The 18434-nt window shown below is 37.8% G+C and overlaps 1 protein-coding gene and 1 long non-coding RNA gene across 3 annotated transcripts in view; both read right to left on the bottom strand.

Moving 5' to 3' along the window:
- Window positions 1-18434, bottom strand: part of LOC149039724 (uncharacterized) — a 193126-nt gene that overhangs the window by 152892 nt on the left and 21800 nt on the right. The window lies entirely within an intron of this gene.
- LOC149039738 (uncharacterized) lies at window positions 36-7815 on the bottom strand. Of its 2 annotated transcripts, XM_089183373.1 has the most exons (7): window positions 7800-7815; window positions 6775-6795; window positions 2973-5128; window positions 2792-2858; window positions 2288-2542; window positions 1957-2034; window positions 36-1582 (listed from the first exon to the last, which is right to left on the bottom strand). In XM_089183373.1, the coding sequence occupies exons 1-7, from the start codon at window positions 7804-7806 to the stop codon at window positions 1389-1391; spliced, it is 2778 nt and encodes a 925-aa protein (XP_089039499.1). In that variant the 5' UTR covers window positions 7807-7815; the 3' UTR covers window positions 36-1388. The 2 variants fall into 2 exon arrangements, with proteins under 2 accessions (XP_089039499.1, XP_089039498.1); XM_089183372.1 differs by lacking the exon at window positions 7800-7815 and having other exon boundaries at window positions 2792-2861; window positions 2973-6784.

Here is an 18434-nt window from a genome sequence, read left to right on the forward strand (position 1 = left end):
CTGAAGAAATGGAATAGGAAAAATGTACAGCTACATCTTTCACTTTCTTCCAGCGAACTTAGATTTAATAATTTTCTCATTCAATCACATGTTAAGCTAAAACACACACGGTTTTATTTTGGCTTTACATTGGCATACAAGGTATACATATAGGTCAAGCGGAAGATAAGATGTGCTGCTACAGTAGTTAAACTCAAAACCAATTTATGCATAACCGATGATCGAATCATTACTTTTTTCATCGCTGCACTTCACTCTCAAAACCTCTTTCCCTACCCAACAGTATAAATGGGTAACTGTAATCTGAAAGGATAATCTGATGTTCAACTGAATGTATATGTGCTATTAACTTCGAAATCATTGTTTTCTAACAGTGAATTAGTCAAAAAAATATGAAAACCGGATATCAATACAGAGACGTTACATGTGCAAGGAAACCGGGTTACTTCATTCGAGCTCCGCGCTTCAAGAAAGTTCGTCGATGCTTAGTAAGAAGGAAAAACATGCTGCTTACGATTAGATTTCAAACGAGTCTTGTACGTTATTTATTTGAACTCTTTAGCGTCCATCCCTTCCTCGCACCGTAAATCTCTGCTATTATGTTGTAACAATATCGTAATAAAATGAACATTTTGTTCTTGTTCCTTAATAATTAATTGCACGAAACACTCAGAAAGAAAGAAGTGAATTGATTAGCACCAAAACTATAGCCAATGAGACATAAAAGTAATGCAAAACTGTATTATTTCGGTATGTCCTCACCATGTTAAAATTTGTTGTTCGCTAGAAATGACAAATTAGATTTACTGGTGCATTTTGTACAAAACCCCTTGTATATTGAGTAAATAAAGAATTCCTACCCTCTAACTGCAGTAAAATACCCTGGATTACCACTTTTTCCCCCACACTACTCTAACCAACCCCTCTAAGAAAATACTAAATGAAGGCACGAAACCAACAAACAAATAAAAAACAAACTGGAGCTCTGCTTTTAGGCTTGATTAGATCCTTGTACTATTTTTTGCAATGTAACAAACGTTTTATATGGAGATTAATAGAAATAATTATTCAAATATTAAAAAAACTAGTATAACATCCAAATGGAAAACTAAAGAAAGCCTGTCATCTGACCGCTAGATGAATGAAGGCTTAATTTCAAATGCGATCTATGATTTCTTTTCTATTTACTTTATAAAAAGGCAATTGCAAGTGACTATAAAACTGCCAAAATGGTGTTTAAAACAGGTTGAGGCTCTAACACCTCGATTAAAATTTCAGTAACTACATTGTTCCATGTATGTTTTGCAAATACGTCGTCGGTCACTACCTTGCTTTTCGCTTCTGCTTCTTGCTGTGTGGCTCATCTTTGTCCGCTGTTCATATTCTAATTACATTAGATCAGCAATAGCTGGTAACTCGCAGTCGACCAATGTGTCATAGATTTCTCCAATACTCAGGTGGCGATGGTTTCCCACAGCGCCAAGGACAACGTCCGAGGGATTCACAACTCTCTTGTCTAAAAAGCGAATCTCAATTTGGGAGAAACCCAGCTTTTCTGCCAACAGTTTCCACTCGTCTCCACCTGCGTCGAAAAACATATTATGCTCTCTCATAAATTTTGTTTCAATTGAAACACAGGTTTTGACCTTAAATCAAACTCTATTGTAGACCGCATGGTTAAATAGCATAAATTGCATTGCTAACATTTTCTTGGCGCCTGATATCCTCCAAATTTGGTCTAAATTATTTTCATCTCATCCTTCTGGTAAGGGTTTTGACGAAAGCTGTCGAAATTTAGCTCGCTATGAATTAATCTAGCTGGAATATGATCTGAAAACGCATCTGCTTTTTCGAGGGTCCTTTTCAGAGTCGAGAGACGACAACCTATGAGTTGAATCAAAGGTTAAAATTAGTTTATGAATAAATGGGTGTGCGGACGCCAACCTAATTCCTTACCCGAGAGGCTGAACGTCAAATCCTTGTATTGCTTATGTGGCATGCAACCAACTGACATATCCTCATTCAACAACGGTCCTGTAGAGACAAAAGAACAGAAAAGGGAGATAAATATAGCAGTATTTATTTTAGAAAACTTTAAACCAAAATGAAAAAATATATTAAAGCAGATCAAAAGGGCATCATCAACAAATACAGCTACACACTAAAATCAAGAACACCTCGATATTATTTTAATGTTGCATTGAGAGGATGCTTGTGTGAGTACTTCTTTATATCTTAAACCTATTCCCCCTCCTGCATGCGAAAAAAATCATCTTTTTGAACTCACCAGTAGTACCAGCAGGTGTAATCTCCCGTAAGTGTCTCACCAAATCATCCCGTTTCTCAGATTTAGCTCTCAAGACGAGGCCACGAATCACACTTTTCGTCTCTGGCTCTGGACTGATTAAAGATGCTGGTTCCAACTGCAGAGCTTCTTGAAACTGAATCACAATGTCCTTAACATCACTTCCTGAGTTGAGTGGAATGGACTGGATGGAGGTTTTGATATTATCGGGCAGCGCAAGATCTTTCCGTTTCTTTCCTTGAAAAGGATTTAGAACGAATTGAAATAACGAAAAACGAAATTAACTGAAATAAGAGAAAGCTAAGTAGACAGAATGTATTTTGCTGACACCCAAATATTTTGAGTTGGTTAAAAGTCTGTTCCAGGAGAAACAATGGTATTAATAAAATTGCTCCTAAAATTATACGAGAAGGGATCTTGTTAGCTCTTTCTTTAGGTACGACATTGTTATTATGATATAATGACATGAAAGATAGCTACCTTTACCTTCTATGGAAAATATGCCTTTCGCACCGAGGTAACCTCCATTACTTGTTGTGTGAAGAGCTTGCAACTGCTAAGAAAACAAATTAAATCCACTTTTAAACCAGTTTATAAAAATATCATTGAACCTAAAAAGTATTAGCGTCTCATCAAACTAAGGAAGAGGATGGGACTGACAACATACCTGATTCGTGGATATTCCAGCATCCTCCCCTTCTTCTCCGCCTGAGAACCAGCATTCAAACTGCTTGACCCGAATCCTGCGATCCCCGAGAAGGCTGCGTCCTTGTCTGTTACAATGTTGACGCTGTCTCAAATCAGATTCTGACAAGAAGTGTAGACACTCACATCCACGCACGTCATGATCGCGGCATTTTACCGACCCTGGTCGAGAACAGACTGGGCAGCAGACACACATATCATACTTCACGTTGTTGAGCCAGTGAAACTCTTTCCTCATGCATTCGAGTATAAACCTCAATTTCCAGTGAACAGCACGGGAGATATCGGCTCTTTTCTCGTCATTGCCTCCGCTGTAAACGGCGACTTCAATGGCTGTGGAATGGCACCAAAAAATAACGGAGATACCTTGGTCTGGAAGAATGTGAAACATGGAAAAATTATGAAACAACTCTGGGCTCACTTTGCTCTTCCATTCTTCACCACACCACTGGAGGAAATGAAGGATAAGTCGGGAGAATAGACCAGGAGGCACTCGACCTGATGCAAATGTTACAAAAAGAGATGGAACGTTTACAGAGTCGAGAAGCTGTAGGACGTCATCTGTTGGGGGTGACATCAACATGGACGGTACAAGGTACTGCTTGCTGTCTTTAGATGACGGCCACGGGGAAATCAAGCTTAATCTCTCCATGATGGCAATGAGGCTCTTGTGACTTTCTTGGTTGTCGAGCAAGTCTCTCCAAGCATGATCAATGAGCTTTTCATCCAAGATTCCGGTTTCTTCGAGTTGTATCCACAGGTCTTTGACAGGATGCTCCGTGTGTTTAAAACGTCTTACAGTGATTACGTTTTTGAGGACATCAACAAGCCACTGAGGATCTAATATCACCATCCTTTCCAACTCTGGAGAGCCACTAAAATGAATCACAATTCTCTGATCATGCAAAAAGTTCAACAAAGTGGAAAACTCATCATCTGCTTGGATCCCGCAGTCTTCAAATGCAATCCACTTGGCTTCTTCACGTGTTATCCACTTTTCATGCTTTTTGCGAAGCTTGTTTTCATACCTCAACCACTTCACCGGAATTTCTTCTTTTGTCAGTTGCAGTTCCTTCGCAACAGCAAGCACCTCTTCTCTCAGCCGTTTAACTTCAGTACATTCTTCTTCACTGCCAGACTTTGTATTATCCACGACGAAAACATCTTTATACAGATGTTCCTTGTAGGTCTTGTGCTGCAGAAAGCCGTACGTTTTTAAAGCAAGGTCTCTTGCGTTAGATCCATCAAACGGCACGTCAGCATGGGTGCATACCAGGAATACTGGGGGAAGCCTCCGTGGCACAGCATTCGGAGCAGTCTCTTGAGAGCTTTGAACATCTGCACTTACCAAGGAATAAATTGATGACATCCAAAAGTCCAGATGATCAAGGTTTGTTTTACTGCAGTCACTGTCCACTTTGTCCTCGAAAAGTCCTGTTTTGACAGTTGGGATGGCATTCTTGTCTGGATCACGACTCAAGTCAGACACCAAAATGTAGATAGCTTTCTCCGTAAGGAAAATTGGATGGGTTTCGTAGTATACTGACTGTCCGCCAAAATCCCATAGAACTGAGTAGATGTAGTCTTCATGGTTTGCATTTTCCTCCTCTTGAAGCATTTTTTCAACCAGCCTGGCTACTTCCTCGGGCAATTTTCCGAGTAAAGATTCGATATTTCTTGAGGGCTTAGTTGAGCCATAACGAGAAATGTTTGTGCTTGATCCATCATGAGACTCTAACTCAGACTCTGAATCTGACTTTTGCTGAAACCCCGTTAAATTTTCCCTTTGTTTCCTTAAAAATTCACTGATCACTTTCGCTGCTGCAAGGTGTTCAAATTGATCTTCTGGCTCAAATTCTGCTTCTTCCTTCACCTTTCCGCTCTTCCAAATCTCTTTTGATACTTTAAAGTATAAAGAGTCAGTGTCTATTCCGACTGTGCTTTCCTCTTCTTCATTGAAATTTTCTCCTTTTAAGGACTTTTTGAGACTAGTTTTTCCTGTCCGCTCCTGTCCGATCAACATTACTGGTATTCTCTTGATGCAGGCCTTTCCCCCCGTTAAGGCTTTCTCATATGCCTCAACAGCTTCAGGACCTCGAGCATAAATTTTCGAAGGGACTGAAGATGTAATTTTAAAATCATGCATTAGCGGGTATAATAACCTATGGTTGTTTCATGCAAGTTGAAGAGGGGTAGGTTGTCTTTAAAATATAATGCTACCCTTTCTTCTGGTGTTGTTAGCTCTCAGTCTTCAGAGAGTCATGTAATGAGACATTTCATCATTTGGAAATATTAAAATATGGTTATTAGTGCAACATAATAATACATATGAGTTAATGACCAAGCGTTCACTTCATATTGACTACGGGCGGTGTCAGTATATAATTACTTTTCAGTCAGATTCTGCTGAAGTTAGGATACGACCTGATTTTGCTAAAAATACTTTTTGAAATAATGATAATATTCAAATTCCCCCGGTAGAGAGAACGGCACACGGTATCTGGATGATATGTACACGATTCGGGGTATACGTTTGTAGTTACGTCAAGTAGTCTTTTATAAAAACTAACCATTTTTTTTTTCAAAGATGTTAACCAGAAGCGATATTTCTTTTAGGGATATTTCTCATAAGAGACCCTTCTTTTAGAGCCATGTAATCTTCATTTGTTTGAAACTTTTGTTGATAAAAAAAAAAAGAATTACATCTAGAAATAAAGAAAATCAGATTTTTGAGCTTTGTTCGTTAATTGCTTCTATGAAAAATAGAGGCTGGCCCGCGGGGATTTCTACATATTTAGCGACTGGAATATTATAATTAACCAGCTACGCGCTTAATATGTTCAATTTACAGAATCGGTGAATTTTTGGGGAGTGTAGAAAAAAAAAAATTTTTCTTTGCATTACCTTACAGCAAAAACGACGAAAACTGTATCAATAGAAATAATCGATTAGTGTAACTACATCCACACTCAGGACTAATTGAATAGAGCAGAGTGAAGGACCTAGCGCATAGTTCTCCAAAGGGACTGAAGATGTGATTCTAAGATCATGCGTTACGGTTGAAAGAAAATTTTTTTACGTTTAACTTCCTATACGACCAACGGTTAAAATCTGTCAATTTTTAGGCCTAACGACAAAATTTTTGCCGTCCTACGGCTAACGGTTGACCTCAGCTGCCATCATACAATTAAAAATTAGTTTACTTCTAAGTCAGATTCCGCTAAAGTTAAGAAACGACCTGACTACGTGAACAATATTATTTAATCCGTCTCAGAATTATTTCCCGTGACTATTGTCGGATAACATTTGACCGTAAATAGCTGGTTGGATCACACGGATATCAGCCGTTAAAAAGTAATTAGTTAAGTTCTGTCTTTGGAGGGTATTGCAGAGATGCACACCCTCCAGCCGGGGAACAATTCAGCTTTTTTCCTAAGCATTGAGCTGCGTTATTCTTAATTTGATGCTTACATCAATTTAAGTCAATAGAACCTGCTATGATAAAATAAAGAAAATGAAACTCAATTTATTGTTGAATATTTGCTGTTATCAAAGATACATACATATCCAATGTGTTTTGTCACGCGGTGCGTTACCAGTGCTAATCTGGCATGCTGAGAATATTTTTGGGTGTGTGGTGTCATGTGCTAATGGTGTATACACCTTGTTTCTTAACCCCACTAAAGAACGAGACTAATAATTAATGAAACACTGTCAAAATAAAAGTTACAAAGATTCATTAGTATAGGTAAAAAATAAATTACCTTTTTCCTTCTCCATCACCTCTAAAATAAAAACAAAGTGATAAATTATGATAGGATTTGCAAGGTCATTTCAATCCCTTAATGAAATTATATAGAGAACCTACAGATCTGGTGCCTGAGGAGTGCATCGTTTTTTCAAAGCATTGACCCCCGCGAAGTGTTGTTATAATGAAACACTACTTTACCAAGAAAACAAAAGTATTCTCCTAGCTCCAAGTGTGTACTCTACACATAAATAAAGTTAACAGAAACAAATACAGGGCTATTTATCGCAGAAATGTCTGATTAAGCAGCTGCTTATCTTCACTGCAGCAACAAAACTAAAACATTTTACGGTAAATGGAAATCACACAGCGAAACAGTGATTTATGTATATGTTGTGGTTCAATTTTATCCTTGGTTCAAATTTTATTTCCCTTTGTTTAAAACTCACCATCATACATTACATTACCCAAAAACAAAAGAATATAAAATTTGAACCAAGGATAAAATTGAACCACAACATATTAAGTGGACTATTAGATTGAAGCCTTCAGTAACTGTATTTCTTATTCCAAGCTTTCGCCGATCTACGGTATCGTCAGGAAATGTAAGAAAAATAAAAAAATTCTTTACATTCCTGAACGATGCCGAAGATCTGTGGACGATTAGATTGAAGCCTTCAGTAACTGTGTTTCTTATTCCAAGCTTTCGCTGATCTACGGTTTCGTCAGGAAATGTAAGAAAAATAAAAAAAATTCTTTACATTCCTGAACGATGCCGAAGATCTGCAAAAGCGTGGAATTAAAAAGAGAGATACGATAGCTCAAGGCCAATTATATATTTACACTGAGATGCTTAAATCAGTTTAACACAGTAGAATGTGCTCCAGGAAAATGAGTTTAAAAAATATGGAGTTCATAACTGAATACATTTACTTTCATCAAACTTACATAAATATCCAATGTGTAGTGCAAAGAGCGAATATCGAGACTGTTAAAACAAAATTTACCAAGATTCATTATCATAGTTAACTAATAAATTACCTTGCATCTTCTCGATGAACTCTGAAATGAAAACAAAATGACGAATTATGATAAGGTTTGCAAAGTCATCTCAATCCCTTACTGATATGACATAAAGAATCCACACATCTGGTAGCTGTAGAATGCATCATCTTTTTATAGGCATTAGCCCCACCCCTGAGATGTTGTCATAATAGAACACTAATTTACCTTTAAAAATATTCTCCAAAAGCTAAGTGCGTATTATTTACGTGAATAAAAGTTAACAGTGTATCGCCAGAGGATTTTGGGTTCTTCAAACTCCCACGGAAGAATGCACGGCACACGCTATCTGGATGATATGCACACGATTTGGGTTATATGTTTGTGGTTACGTCGAGTAGTCCTCAGAAAAGTTGGTCAATTTCTTCTTAAAAGATAACAGCCAGAAACAATATTTCTCTCGGTGATATTGCTCATAAGAGACCCTTCTTTTAAAGCCATGTACTTTCCATGTGTTTTAAACTTTTCTGTTTAGAACATACGATGTAAACATCGCCAAAATATGCTAAATCAGATTTTTGAGCTTTGTTTGTAAATTGGGTATTTGAAAAATGAAGGCCGCCCAGCAGGAATTTTTACATATTTAGCGACTTTAATGTTATAACCAGCTAGGCGCTTATTTAATTTTAGTTACAGAATCAATGAGAATCGGTAGAGGGCCAGCCTGCTAACATCTTGACTTGGCGAACGGACTGAAAGCGCGATGCTCGACGAGTTCGCTTGAAATATACGAAGAGTATCTGACAAGTCCCTTGGCCGAGACGAAACGCCGCGTCATACCAGCCACGAAATTTTTACAGTCGCTTTCAATGTGAAAATATCCCTCTGCTCTTCGAAATAAGAGAAAAATAAGGAAATAACAAGCATTTCGTGTTAGTTCAGCTACTTTCGAAATTGTAAGCTTTGAGGAAAAACGATTTTCCCCGCAGTTGCTCCACGGCCCGCTCGCAGAAATATTTTTCTCACTTCTCTGACGAATTTATTGACCTTATTTATCTGAGCTAGAGATCGGAACTAGATTAAATACTGATAACCTAGCTCCGTTTAGCCAACCAGATGGCTAAAGATTTAACCACCGTGCTCCTTTTTTTATTTACTGGATACATAGGCTCTGTCTAAAGAAACACACATATGCACCTGACGGCGTAGATGATATGGTGAATATTGAAACACTGTTAGAAGACAATTACTAAACCGATAATAAACAACTTACTCAGGTAAGGTATTCAAAATCATATCACCTCCAAATTGATATCGCTGAAATACTCATGCATAGGAAAACCTGAATTTTCACATGATATGTACGTTTAGAGTTAGGCACCTCGAACCCTTTGTAAAGAACATTTGTAAAGAGCATTTACTGCAGTGAGTTCTTTTTTCGGAGTAATAACAGGGAGAGTGCGATGAATAATAATTTTTTCTAAGCGAAAACGAAATATCTACCGATACTGAACTGCATCCTTTCAATAATTTATTTAATGCATAAATCTACAAGCGTACAAAGCCCCTCAAGGCTCAACCTAGTGGGTACGGGATGATGTCTTGTTTCCAATGCTTTCAATCTTGGATGTTCTGCTCTTCTCCATTCCTATATTCAGCAAATTCTAGCAAATTTTCCGCCATTTATAACTGTTCCGGCAGCTTCTAGGTGTTGTGTGTTCTTTGAGAAAAATATATCGCTATGCAAGCTGCATATGGCCAGGCGCTTTGCCTGAGAAAAAGCATATCGAGCTTTTCAGTAAATTCATATTGTGTTTTGCTACCTTCAAAAATGTTCAAAATTTCATTTTATACTTATCCACCTGATAATGGCGAAAATAATGATAATGATAATGATGAGGATTTTATATAGCGCTAAAACTATAAGCAATATAATCAAGCTAATGTATAAGCAAGCTAATACATCAAGACAGGACTTCAGAAGCCATGTAGGAATAGGATCCAGCCGACAAGAGGCATTGGAGGATTTTTGAACAATCTTAGACACTTCTTCGATGGATAGCGCGGAAAAACTCTCCAGATTCTCCTTAAGAGTAACGGGAACGAGTCGAGGTTCTTGAACTTGAAACTTGTCAAATTTTCCTTTATGATTTAATTTTTTTTAGGAAAAAGGTACCAAATTCGTTTGCTAGCTTTGCGGGGTCAGTGTGCTCTGGAAGAGCCGTCTCAAGTGGTTCCCTACATAAAGAATTAACCACACGAAATGACTTGCGAGAGTCACCCGCACACTGATCAATTAGGTTTGAATAATAATTCACACGTGCAGATTTAAGAAATGCAGAGTACTGATTACGACCTTTATGATAATTATTCCAGTCACAAGGCAGGTCAGTTTTCACGGCTCTCTTTTCAAGGCGACGACGATGACGCTTGAGTTGTTTAATGTCATCATTAAACCATGGGACCTTTGGACGATTAATCATAATCCTTGTTTTAAGCGGGGCAAACTTATCCAGTATGTCAGTAAGGGTCTTGTTAAAGCAGTCGGAGAGTGCATCAATGTTGTCCCAGTGTACGCTTGCACAAAGCATAGAAGCGGCAATATCATAATAAGATAATACAATGAGATTTTCAAGTCAAACTGCATCATATGTCTAGTACATGCATTCAGTGTATGATACGATCGCATCACAGGAAACACGACTTCTTTACAACCTTGCCAATTCTTAATTTTCAAGTTCAAAAGGAAAAATAGAAGCGGGGCTGATCGACTGTCCCGCACCCAATGCACAGTTCAAGTCCAAATAAATTAAATTTAAATTTTCCTTGCGGCGCTATCACTAGAGCGTTCAACCTTCGATCGACAAACTAAACTACAGGAAGCGTTTCCTGGATTTCAACTGAATTATAATTTTTTTCTCATTGCATTCGGGTAAGTACTCTTCTTGAAAGTTTCGAATTAACCTTTCAATCTACTGGTACTGCATTTGTTTATTAGCTGTTTAACTACTGCGCATGCAGTGCTTTCAGTAAGACCCGGCACCCGCTTCTGTGAATCGCTGGGTATACTTCACCGGACTTTGACGCGTCCAAGTCGAATGAGAAATAAATAGCACAGAAAATTATAGTCAATTTAATATTGGAGTAGTCTTTGATTGTTAGATTTGTTCTTTCTCTGGAAGTTTCCTGTTTCTGTATGTTCTGCATGTTTCAAATGTTTTACGTAAATTCATCATGCGTGAAGTAGGAGTACACATTGTCGCTTACTTAGAATAATCTTCAAATAACTTTGTTCTAACCTAAGACTTCAAATAATTTTTGGACAAATAAAACATCAGCAGTTCTTGTCGAGTTCAGGTGAGAAAACAAACTTGAAACCAAAAATTGTAAAAATATCGCGCCATAACACGTCACGTAAATCAAAGTCAGAACTTTTTTGCACAGATGTTAAGTTTTTATGAAACGCTTAACCGAGGACCACAAAGACAGAAACAAAAACAGCCATTGAACACTTTGGCGTCTAACGTACTGTTTATTTACGAAACAAAAAACCTGCAGTTGCCGTAAAAAGCGAAGAAGATTGTGTTCTTACGGTTACTGGTCAGCCAAAAAGCACTGTTACTTAGAGCCAATGTCAAAGAGAAGGGGGGCAAGTTTCTAAAAACTACTATGGAGCTGCTTCAATGGAGAGTATAACAAAATGATTTCCTTTTAATCAACTTTGTTGATAATTCTAATTGGCCACCCTAAAGAGATTCAAAGACCTACAACTTGAGCGTTAGCCCCTCCCCTCCCCTCCTATTCAGGTCTCACTTTTTCCTATCCTCTACAACCAGATTCACTTTGTACTACACCTTAATTTATCCTTATATCGTCTATTGTACTGCGCCTGGTCGTCCACATACGTATCTAACTTAAATAGAATTTATTATTTGCCAAAGTGAACTGTGCGGGCTATCACCAACTCAGACTATCGAGCCCATTCCGCTACTTTATTCTCCAAACTAAGATTTTATATATTTTCAAAGTCATTACGTTTGAAATTGCCAAATTCATGTTTTATTATAGAAATAACTTACTGCCTCCATTGCTTCTCAATCTTTTGGTAACGAATAGCCAAATTCACAACTATGGTTTCAGAACAGCCAGTAATTATCGAACGCATTTGTGCCGTACAAATCTCAAGCAATTTGCAATTCTCTACCAAGGTCCTAGAATTTGGAACTCCCTTCCTGTTTCATTCACTCCTTCGTCAAATCTTCTTAGTTTTAGGACAAAAATGCAAGAGTTTTTACTTAAATAATCACTGAATTGGCCAAGCGGCACATTGCAGCACTTTTTCTTTACTTCATTTATTAATGTAAATGAGGTGCCTCTCCCGTAAGCCCGGTGGCTTCCTGGGTCTCCTCGCCTTCTAGCTATGACCGCTGTGAATAAATTGTTTGTATTGTTTAAATAAGGCAAATGAAAGATGATGATGATGATGACGATGATGATGATGATGATGATATAAAGCCACAAGTCAGAGACAAAAGTACACAAATGGGGAGGTCGTTGTACAAACAGAGCATCAGTAACCACGTCATGTTTCTATGTAAAACGATCCCTTCTTTTGTTTCTCCTTTAGTGCCCAAAAAATCGAGATTGTTATAATAGGGTGCTTGTCAATAAACAGACTGACGTAAATCAAAATCGTTACGTGAACATGGAAACGCTTAACCGAGGACTACAAAGACAGAAACAAACATATAGCCATGGAACACTTACGCGTCTAACTGTTTATTGAAAAAAAATTAAATTGCAATTGCTGTGAAAACCAGAACATAAGCAGATGCCTTTTTTTTCTAGAAGAAATCGACGGCTCGACCAATGTTTACAATCTGATAAGAAACACGAATCGTGGGAACAGCTAGAATTCATTGGCTGACTGATTTATTCAATTACCTTATGTAAACATTATAAGTGGACTGTATCAGTAATGATACAAACTTCTGTAGACGAGAATAACAGATTAGTCTTAAGGTTTTTCCAATAAATAGAACTTTTGAAATTCACTGCCACATTTCTTTAATTTAACCCAGTGAAAAAGGGAGAAATTCTAAGATCACAAAAAATACATTCTACGTTGCCACTAATTAGCCACTGATCAGCCAATTGGAATTATGCAGACCTTGTGTAAAAATGATTTCAACGTTTAACAGAATCCGTGTTGTCATCTTATTTATTTCAACTTCACAAGTGTGTATAAACTCGAAGAAGGCCATGAACGCGTAGAGTAAGGGGGTTCGGTAATGTGGTTAACCTGCGCCTCCTCATCACACCCGTTCGCAATGGGTACACAAGAAACATTTGTTTCCTTTCGCCTTAATTAGCAACACTAAAACATTGCCGAACGAATAATCAGTTTGTCTGGCTGTTTTCGTGGTCGTTTGAACGGTAGAGTCGCGAGATGAACAAGGAAAGAGATTAGAATGGATACTGCCAGCCTGTAGTTCACTATAATACATTATAGCGGAGCTCGCAGAGCGTAGTCCCAAAATTATACAAAATGGTAGTTGTAACCCATCAAGCCGAAAAATTTGGACTTATGACCGTGCGACCGTACGACCCACCGCACAAGGTGCTACTTTTAACGTACGTACATACAGGGGATGAAAGACTCGAGCAATTAAAATCTGGGAGACAACTGAAATAAATCTATGTTCTCAAAGCCTAAGAGTGAAAAAAGTTAACATAATTTACATACTCGCTGCCGGAAACAAATGTAAACTGAAAAGCGTTTTTTTCCCCGAGAAAACTAAAACATTGCGGTCACAGGAAAAATCCTTTTTTTTTTCCTGAGATGCGAAGGAAATTGCTTATATTTAACTACCGTATTCCGGTATTCCCGAAAAATACGGACCATGACCATATGTATTTTTTAGTAAAGTATAAAATTCCGAGACTGCATTCTGGCATGAGTAATACGGCGATATTTCTCTCTCAGTTACAGGGGTTCAATTTACAGCTTTTTGCCTGGAATTCGGTATACCAAGTTGCAGTGCTGCTCTTTTGAAACCATTCGCACTCAAAGAGCGATTCGTAATTATTTGAACAAGTGATTTATCAATGATAAATTACTTGAACTTTTAGTCAAATATCACAGCATTAACAAAAGCATACCTACACTGAAAAGGCTCATTGAAAAATGCGGTCTCAAAGATGAAATCTGAGATACGGACAGAAACCTTTTAGATGGACCAGCCTGCAACTGAGGCTGGCACACACATTCCGGAAGGATACAAAGTTTTAGTATTCATCGTCTAGAAAACTGGTGCGAAGAAAAGGTGGTTTAAAGTACTGTGCATGAATACTGAAGAGAAAATTAGAGGTATTGCATTTAGAGTAGAAAGAAGAGAGTAAAGTAAAGTTGTTCGACTTATAGTTCTCGTTCTTAAGAAGCTCATCCTATTATGTCAAATAAAAAAATTTCCATTGTTGTTATGGATTCACCCTAATTTAATAATTATCCATGAACACTATTAATACACTGCAAATGAACACCTTTAGCTGATTTTTTTAAAATTTGCACTCAGCTTCGTGCTCTTTGATTGTATTCAAAGAGCACGAAGTAAACTGGATGATATTTCCAATTTACTTTACAGAGATGCACACTCTGCAGCCGGGGAACGATCCAGCTTTATTTCTAAGCATTGAGCTACGTTATTCCAACGTGTTTTGTTTATTGTCATGGTTGTAAATCTATAATACGATGCTTAAATCAGTTTTCGTCAATAGAATGTGCTATGATAAAATAAAGAAAATAAAACCAACGTAAATATTCAATGTGTACTCCAAAGAGTGAATATTGAGACACTGTCAATGTAAAAGTTACTGAGACTCATTACCATAGGTAACTAATAAATTACCTTCCAACTCTTTCTGCAGCTCTAGAATGTAAACAAAATGTATAATTACGATAAAGTTTTCAAAATCATCTCAGTCCCATAATGAAACAATATAGAGAACCTACAGATCTGGTGGCTAAGGGTGCATAATGTTTTCCAAGCATTGGACCCCGCGAGGTATTGTTATAAAGAAACACTTATTTATCAAGAAAACGAAAGTATTCTCCTTACTCCAATTATGTATTCTACACATAAATAAAATTCAAGGGAGAAAAAAACACAAGGGTAATTTATTCGCAAAAATATCTGATAACGCAGCCGCTTATCTTCGCTGCAAAAACAAAAATTTTCAAGGTAAAAAAAGTTTTCAAGATAAATGGGAAACCCGGGACCAATCCTAGCTCACATGATCACACCGCGAAACAGCGATTTATGTATACATCGACAGACCTTAGAAACCAGGCAAGGTAACGATTCAATTAAGGCCTTGTGCAACTGTATTTCTCCCTTATTCCAAGTTTTAAGGCCTTGTGCAACTGTATTTCTCCCTTATTCCAAGTTTTCGCCGATCTACGGTATCGTTGGGGAAATGGAAAGAAAATAGAAAATTATTTACGTTCCTGAACGATGCCATAGATCTGCAAAAGCATGGAATTAAAAATGAAATACAATAGCTCAAGGCCAATTGTACACTTATACTAAGATACTTAGATCATTTAACACAATTAAAAAATTAGTTAAAAAATATGGATTTCATAACTTTAACACGACTTTAACTTTCCGGCACGACTTCAACTTTTCGGCACGACTTAAACATTCTGAATATGGACACCCCCCGGTCAAAATCCGCTAGCGGATGCGGACCACCCTTCGCAGATTTGGACCCCCTTCCCAAAATTTCCTTTTAAGCATCGTTTGTATCATATTTGGTAACTTATTCTATTTGGAAGCTTTTTGTCGATGTTCTTTTCAGTGACAACACAACATTCCTCAATAAAGATAAAGAAAAACAGCCATATCGTTCCATTTCTGCCGCATTTATTATACGTAGGAATTAAATACAAACAAACTACAGCATTCGAACGATTGAAATTGTTATAATAAATCCTTGCTTCTTCTGATGCGAATCAACATTGGTACAAAACGTCATAACAATAGTGAAGACTATTGCGTCCAGTCACAAGAATAACTCAGTCTGATTTTCTAATTAAATAACATAAAATAGTTTCTGAACAAGAACGAAGTAACTACTCTTATTTAATATAAGTCGTTCCTAAAGCCTATAATAAATAGAAATCTTTCTATTCTGAACTATTAGAACTCTCAGCTTATTTTCAATTGCAAATCAACATCAACGTCTATGTCTTAACAGTAGTGGGGACTACTACATCCAACTCAATTTTATTTTCAAATTTTAACGATTATTAACTGTTGAGAGATCCGAAATAACACTTTAACAAGTACGAAGTCGCTTAGAGTCTGGCGGTCAGCAGACAGTGCAGAGCCACTCGCACCCCGCGGCAGTCTTAAGTACCTCGCAGCTCAAGTCCAACAATTCCTCGCTAGACGAACTTTCGTAAACCCGCAAATGTTCGTTGATCGACGTTGAACAAAGCCAATTATTTTTCCTAGTGTGGTGAATTTGGACAGATTCTTCAGAAACAGCAGAAAACGATATTTGGCAGAGCAGAGTATCTTGCCAGCCACCAATGTTCGGAAATTGCTTCTTTAAAATGTTTTGTGATTCATTGATAAAGTTGTCGTCAAGGTGACCGTTGCTTAGGATGGTATTACGATCTTTTTCAAGGACATTAACTTTAACGGACTTGGTAAGTTTTGTCGAAGTGTTTTTGTCCCCTTTTATGGCACCAGATTGCAAAGGCATCTCTACCTAAGTGTTCGTGTTTGGGTGTGACTGTACCGAATGATAGTAGATCTTTAGTCTTGAGCTGTCAAATGATGTTTTCAGCTCAGTACCGTCTTCGTTTCGGAGATTGTAGAGACCCTTTGGTAACACCTTGCTGATGGTATAAGGACCTGACCACGCCCGCTCCAGTTTGCCTCCTTTTCTTGCCTCGTTCCGTAAGTTTCTCAGCAACACAGTGTCGCCCTCCTTGAATCCTAGTGGCTGGTGCTTTGAATCCTACGACGTCTTTTGCCGCTCTTGTGCTTTGTCAATGTTCTTTATTGCCTGAACCTTCTCCTAGTCTCGAATGTACATCATGACACGAACTTTCTCTTTAAATCGGCGGGTGCATCTCCGATTTTGTCAGAAAGTGAGTCAGTACTGCTAGGCTTTGGCCTGATTTCCGTCTCGATGAGTAGCACGGGTGCACGGTCAAACATTAACTCGAACGGTGTGAATTTGGTGGAGTCATTGTTATTGGTTCGATAGGCGAACAGAAAGGGACTTGATGTGCACATTGTTGAAGGCCTAGATGTAATAACTGGCCTAAATGAAATAAAGTCCTAAATGTAAGAACATTTGGTCCTAAATGTAAGAACATTTGGTCCTAAATGTAATAAATTCCTAAATGTAATAACATTTGGTCCTAAATGTAATAACATTTGGTCCTAAATGTAATAACATTTAGTCCTAAATGTAATAAGCCTCCAGTGCAATCGTTGAACTCCTTCAGTGTATTGTTGTTATAGCGGACATCCGCATTGAGATGTTGAAGTGACAGCTGTTGCACCAAAAAATCCGCAGACCAATATACATGTCAATGACGCTGATGTCAATCAGCGTCTTTTTATTTGCTATTAGTCGAGAGGCATTGGCTGTAAACCGTTATAATGATGAACAAATGAAATCAAATGACAGCTGGCGAAACAACAAGTACGCTGACCAAAACCTCTCCATGTATCATTGACTCAGAATCTTAAGTACAATAAATTTTGGAAAAAATTGAGAATGTTGTTCTTGCGTGATTAGCGTTGGAGTTAACAAGTCATAAACCAAATTACAAACTTGGACAAGGGAGTCTGCTGACTTGTAGGTAGGACAATTTGCAGGCTCGGATATACATTTTTTGTCTTTCCATGCCTGAATAGTATATGAATATAGACAAAATAATTTTTCTCCCCAAGAGAACATAACTGGAACAATTATGTTCTCTTGATCTTGAAATGCACTTACCAAATCCGACAAACAGATAAAGTATTGCATGTGTCTGCATCAAATTATATACTCAGCTACTTACATTTTTAACAGGTGTAAATGCAAAGAAGCTGCTGACCAGCACATTATCACAAATCATCGGCTCAGATTTTCAATCACAAAACAGACATTTAACAAAAATTTGGGGCATGTCATGAACGAGCTCACCGACGAAAATTTTTTGGGCTCCAAAATTAAAAGGCACTTGTTACTTAAAAAGGTTCCAACCGCCGAGGTCGTACTGTAATTCGAAATAAGCAACAGGTCTTTTTAGCACATATTTGTCACTCTATTACGTTTCATATGAGGCCGGAAACAGTCACACGAGGGAGATATGATAAACATTAAAAATGGCTCTTTATGTTGAAGGCTGTAAATGATGTCCCGGTCCCCAAAACCTCAAAACCGCAAAAAATTGTGCCCTTGCTCTCTCTGAGATGTGAGTACATCTAATCGCGTGAGCCGTTTCTTAACGGATATGCTAATTGATCAGTCAAAGAAACTCTGAAACTGACTTTTCTTCTATTGAATCGGCACTATGAAAATGGCATGCGCGTAAAGAGCATAACTTTCCAGTTTCAAAAAAGCTGGCAGTAACACAAAGATTTGCCCAGCAAATTTTTAGGA

This window comes from Pocillopora damicornis, chromosome 9 (genome assembly GCF_964200805.1).
Source record: "Pocillopora damicornis chromosome 9, jaPocDami1.2, whole genome shotgun sequence".
Lineage (NCBI taxonomy): Eukaryota > Metazoa > Cnidaria > Anthozoa > Scleractinia > Pocilloporidae > Pocillopora > Pocillopora damicornis.

What these genes read in the sequence shown, in the direction of transcription:
- LOC149039738 (XM_089183372.1), bottom strand. Translation starts at nt 5,156, where the DNA reads ATGCATGATTTTAAAATTACATCTTCAGTCCCTTCGAAAATTTATGCT. An exon ending in CTGGAATATCCACGAATCAG is followed by an intron (nt 2,862 to 2,972) that starts GTATGTTGTCAG and finishes TTGTTTTCTTAG; the next exon opens with CAGTTGCAAGCTCTTCACAC. An exon ending in TACACCTGCTGGTACTACTG is followed by an intron (nt 2,035 to 2,287) that starts GTGAGTTCAAAA and finishes TTGTCTCTACAG; the next exon opens with GACCGTTGTTGAATGAGGAT.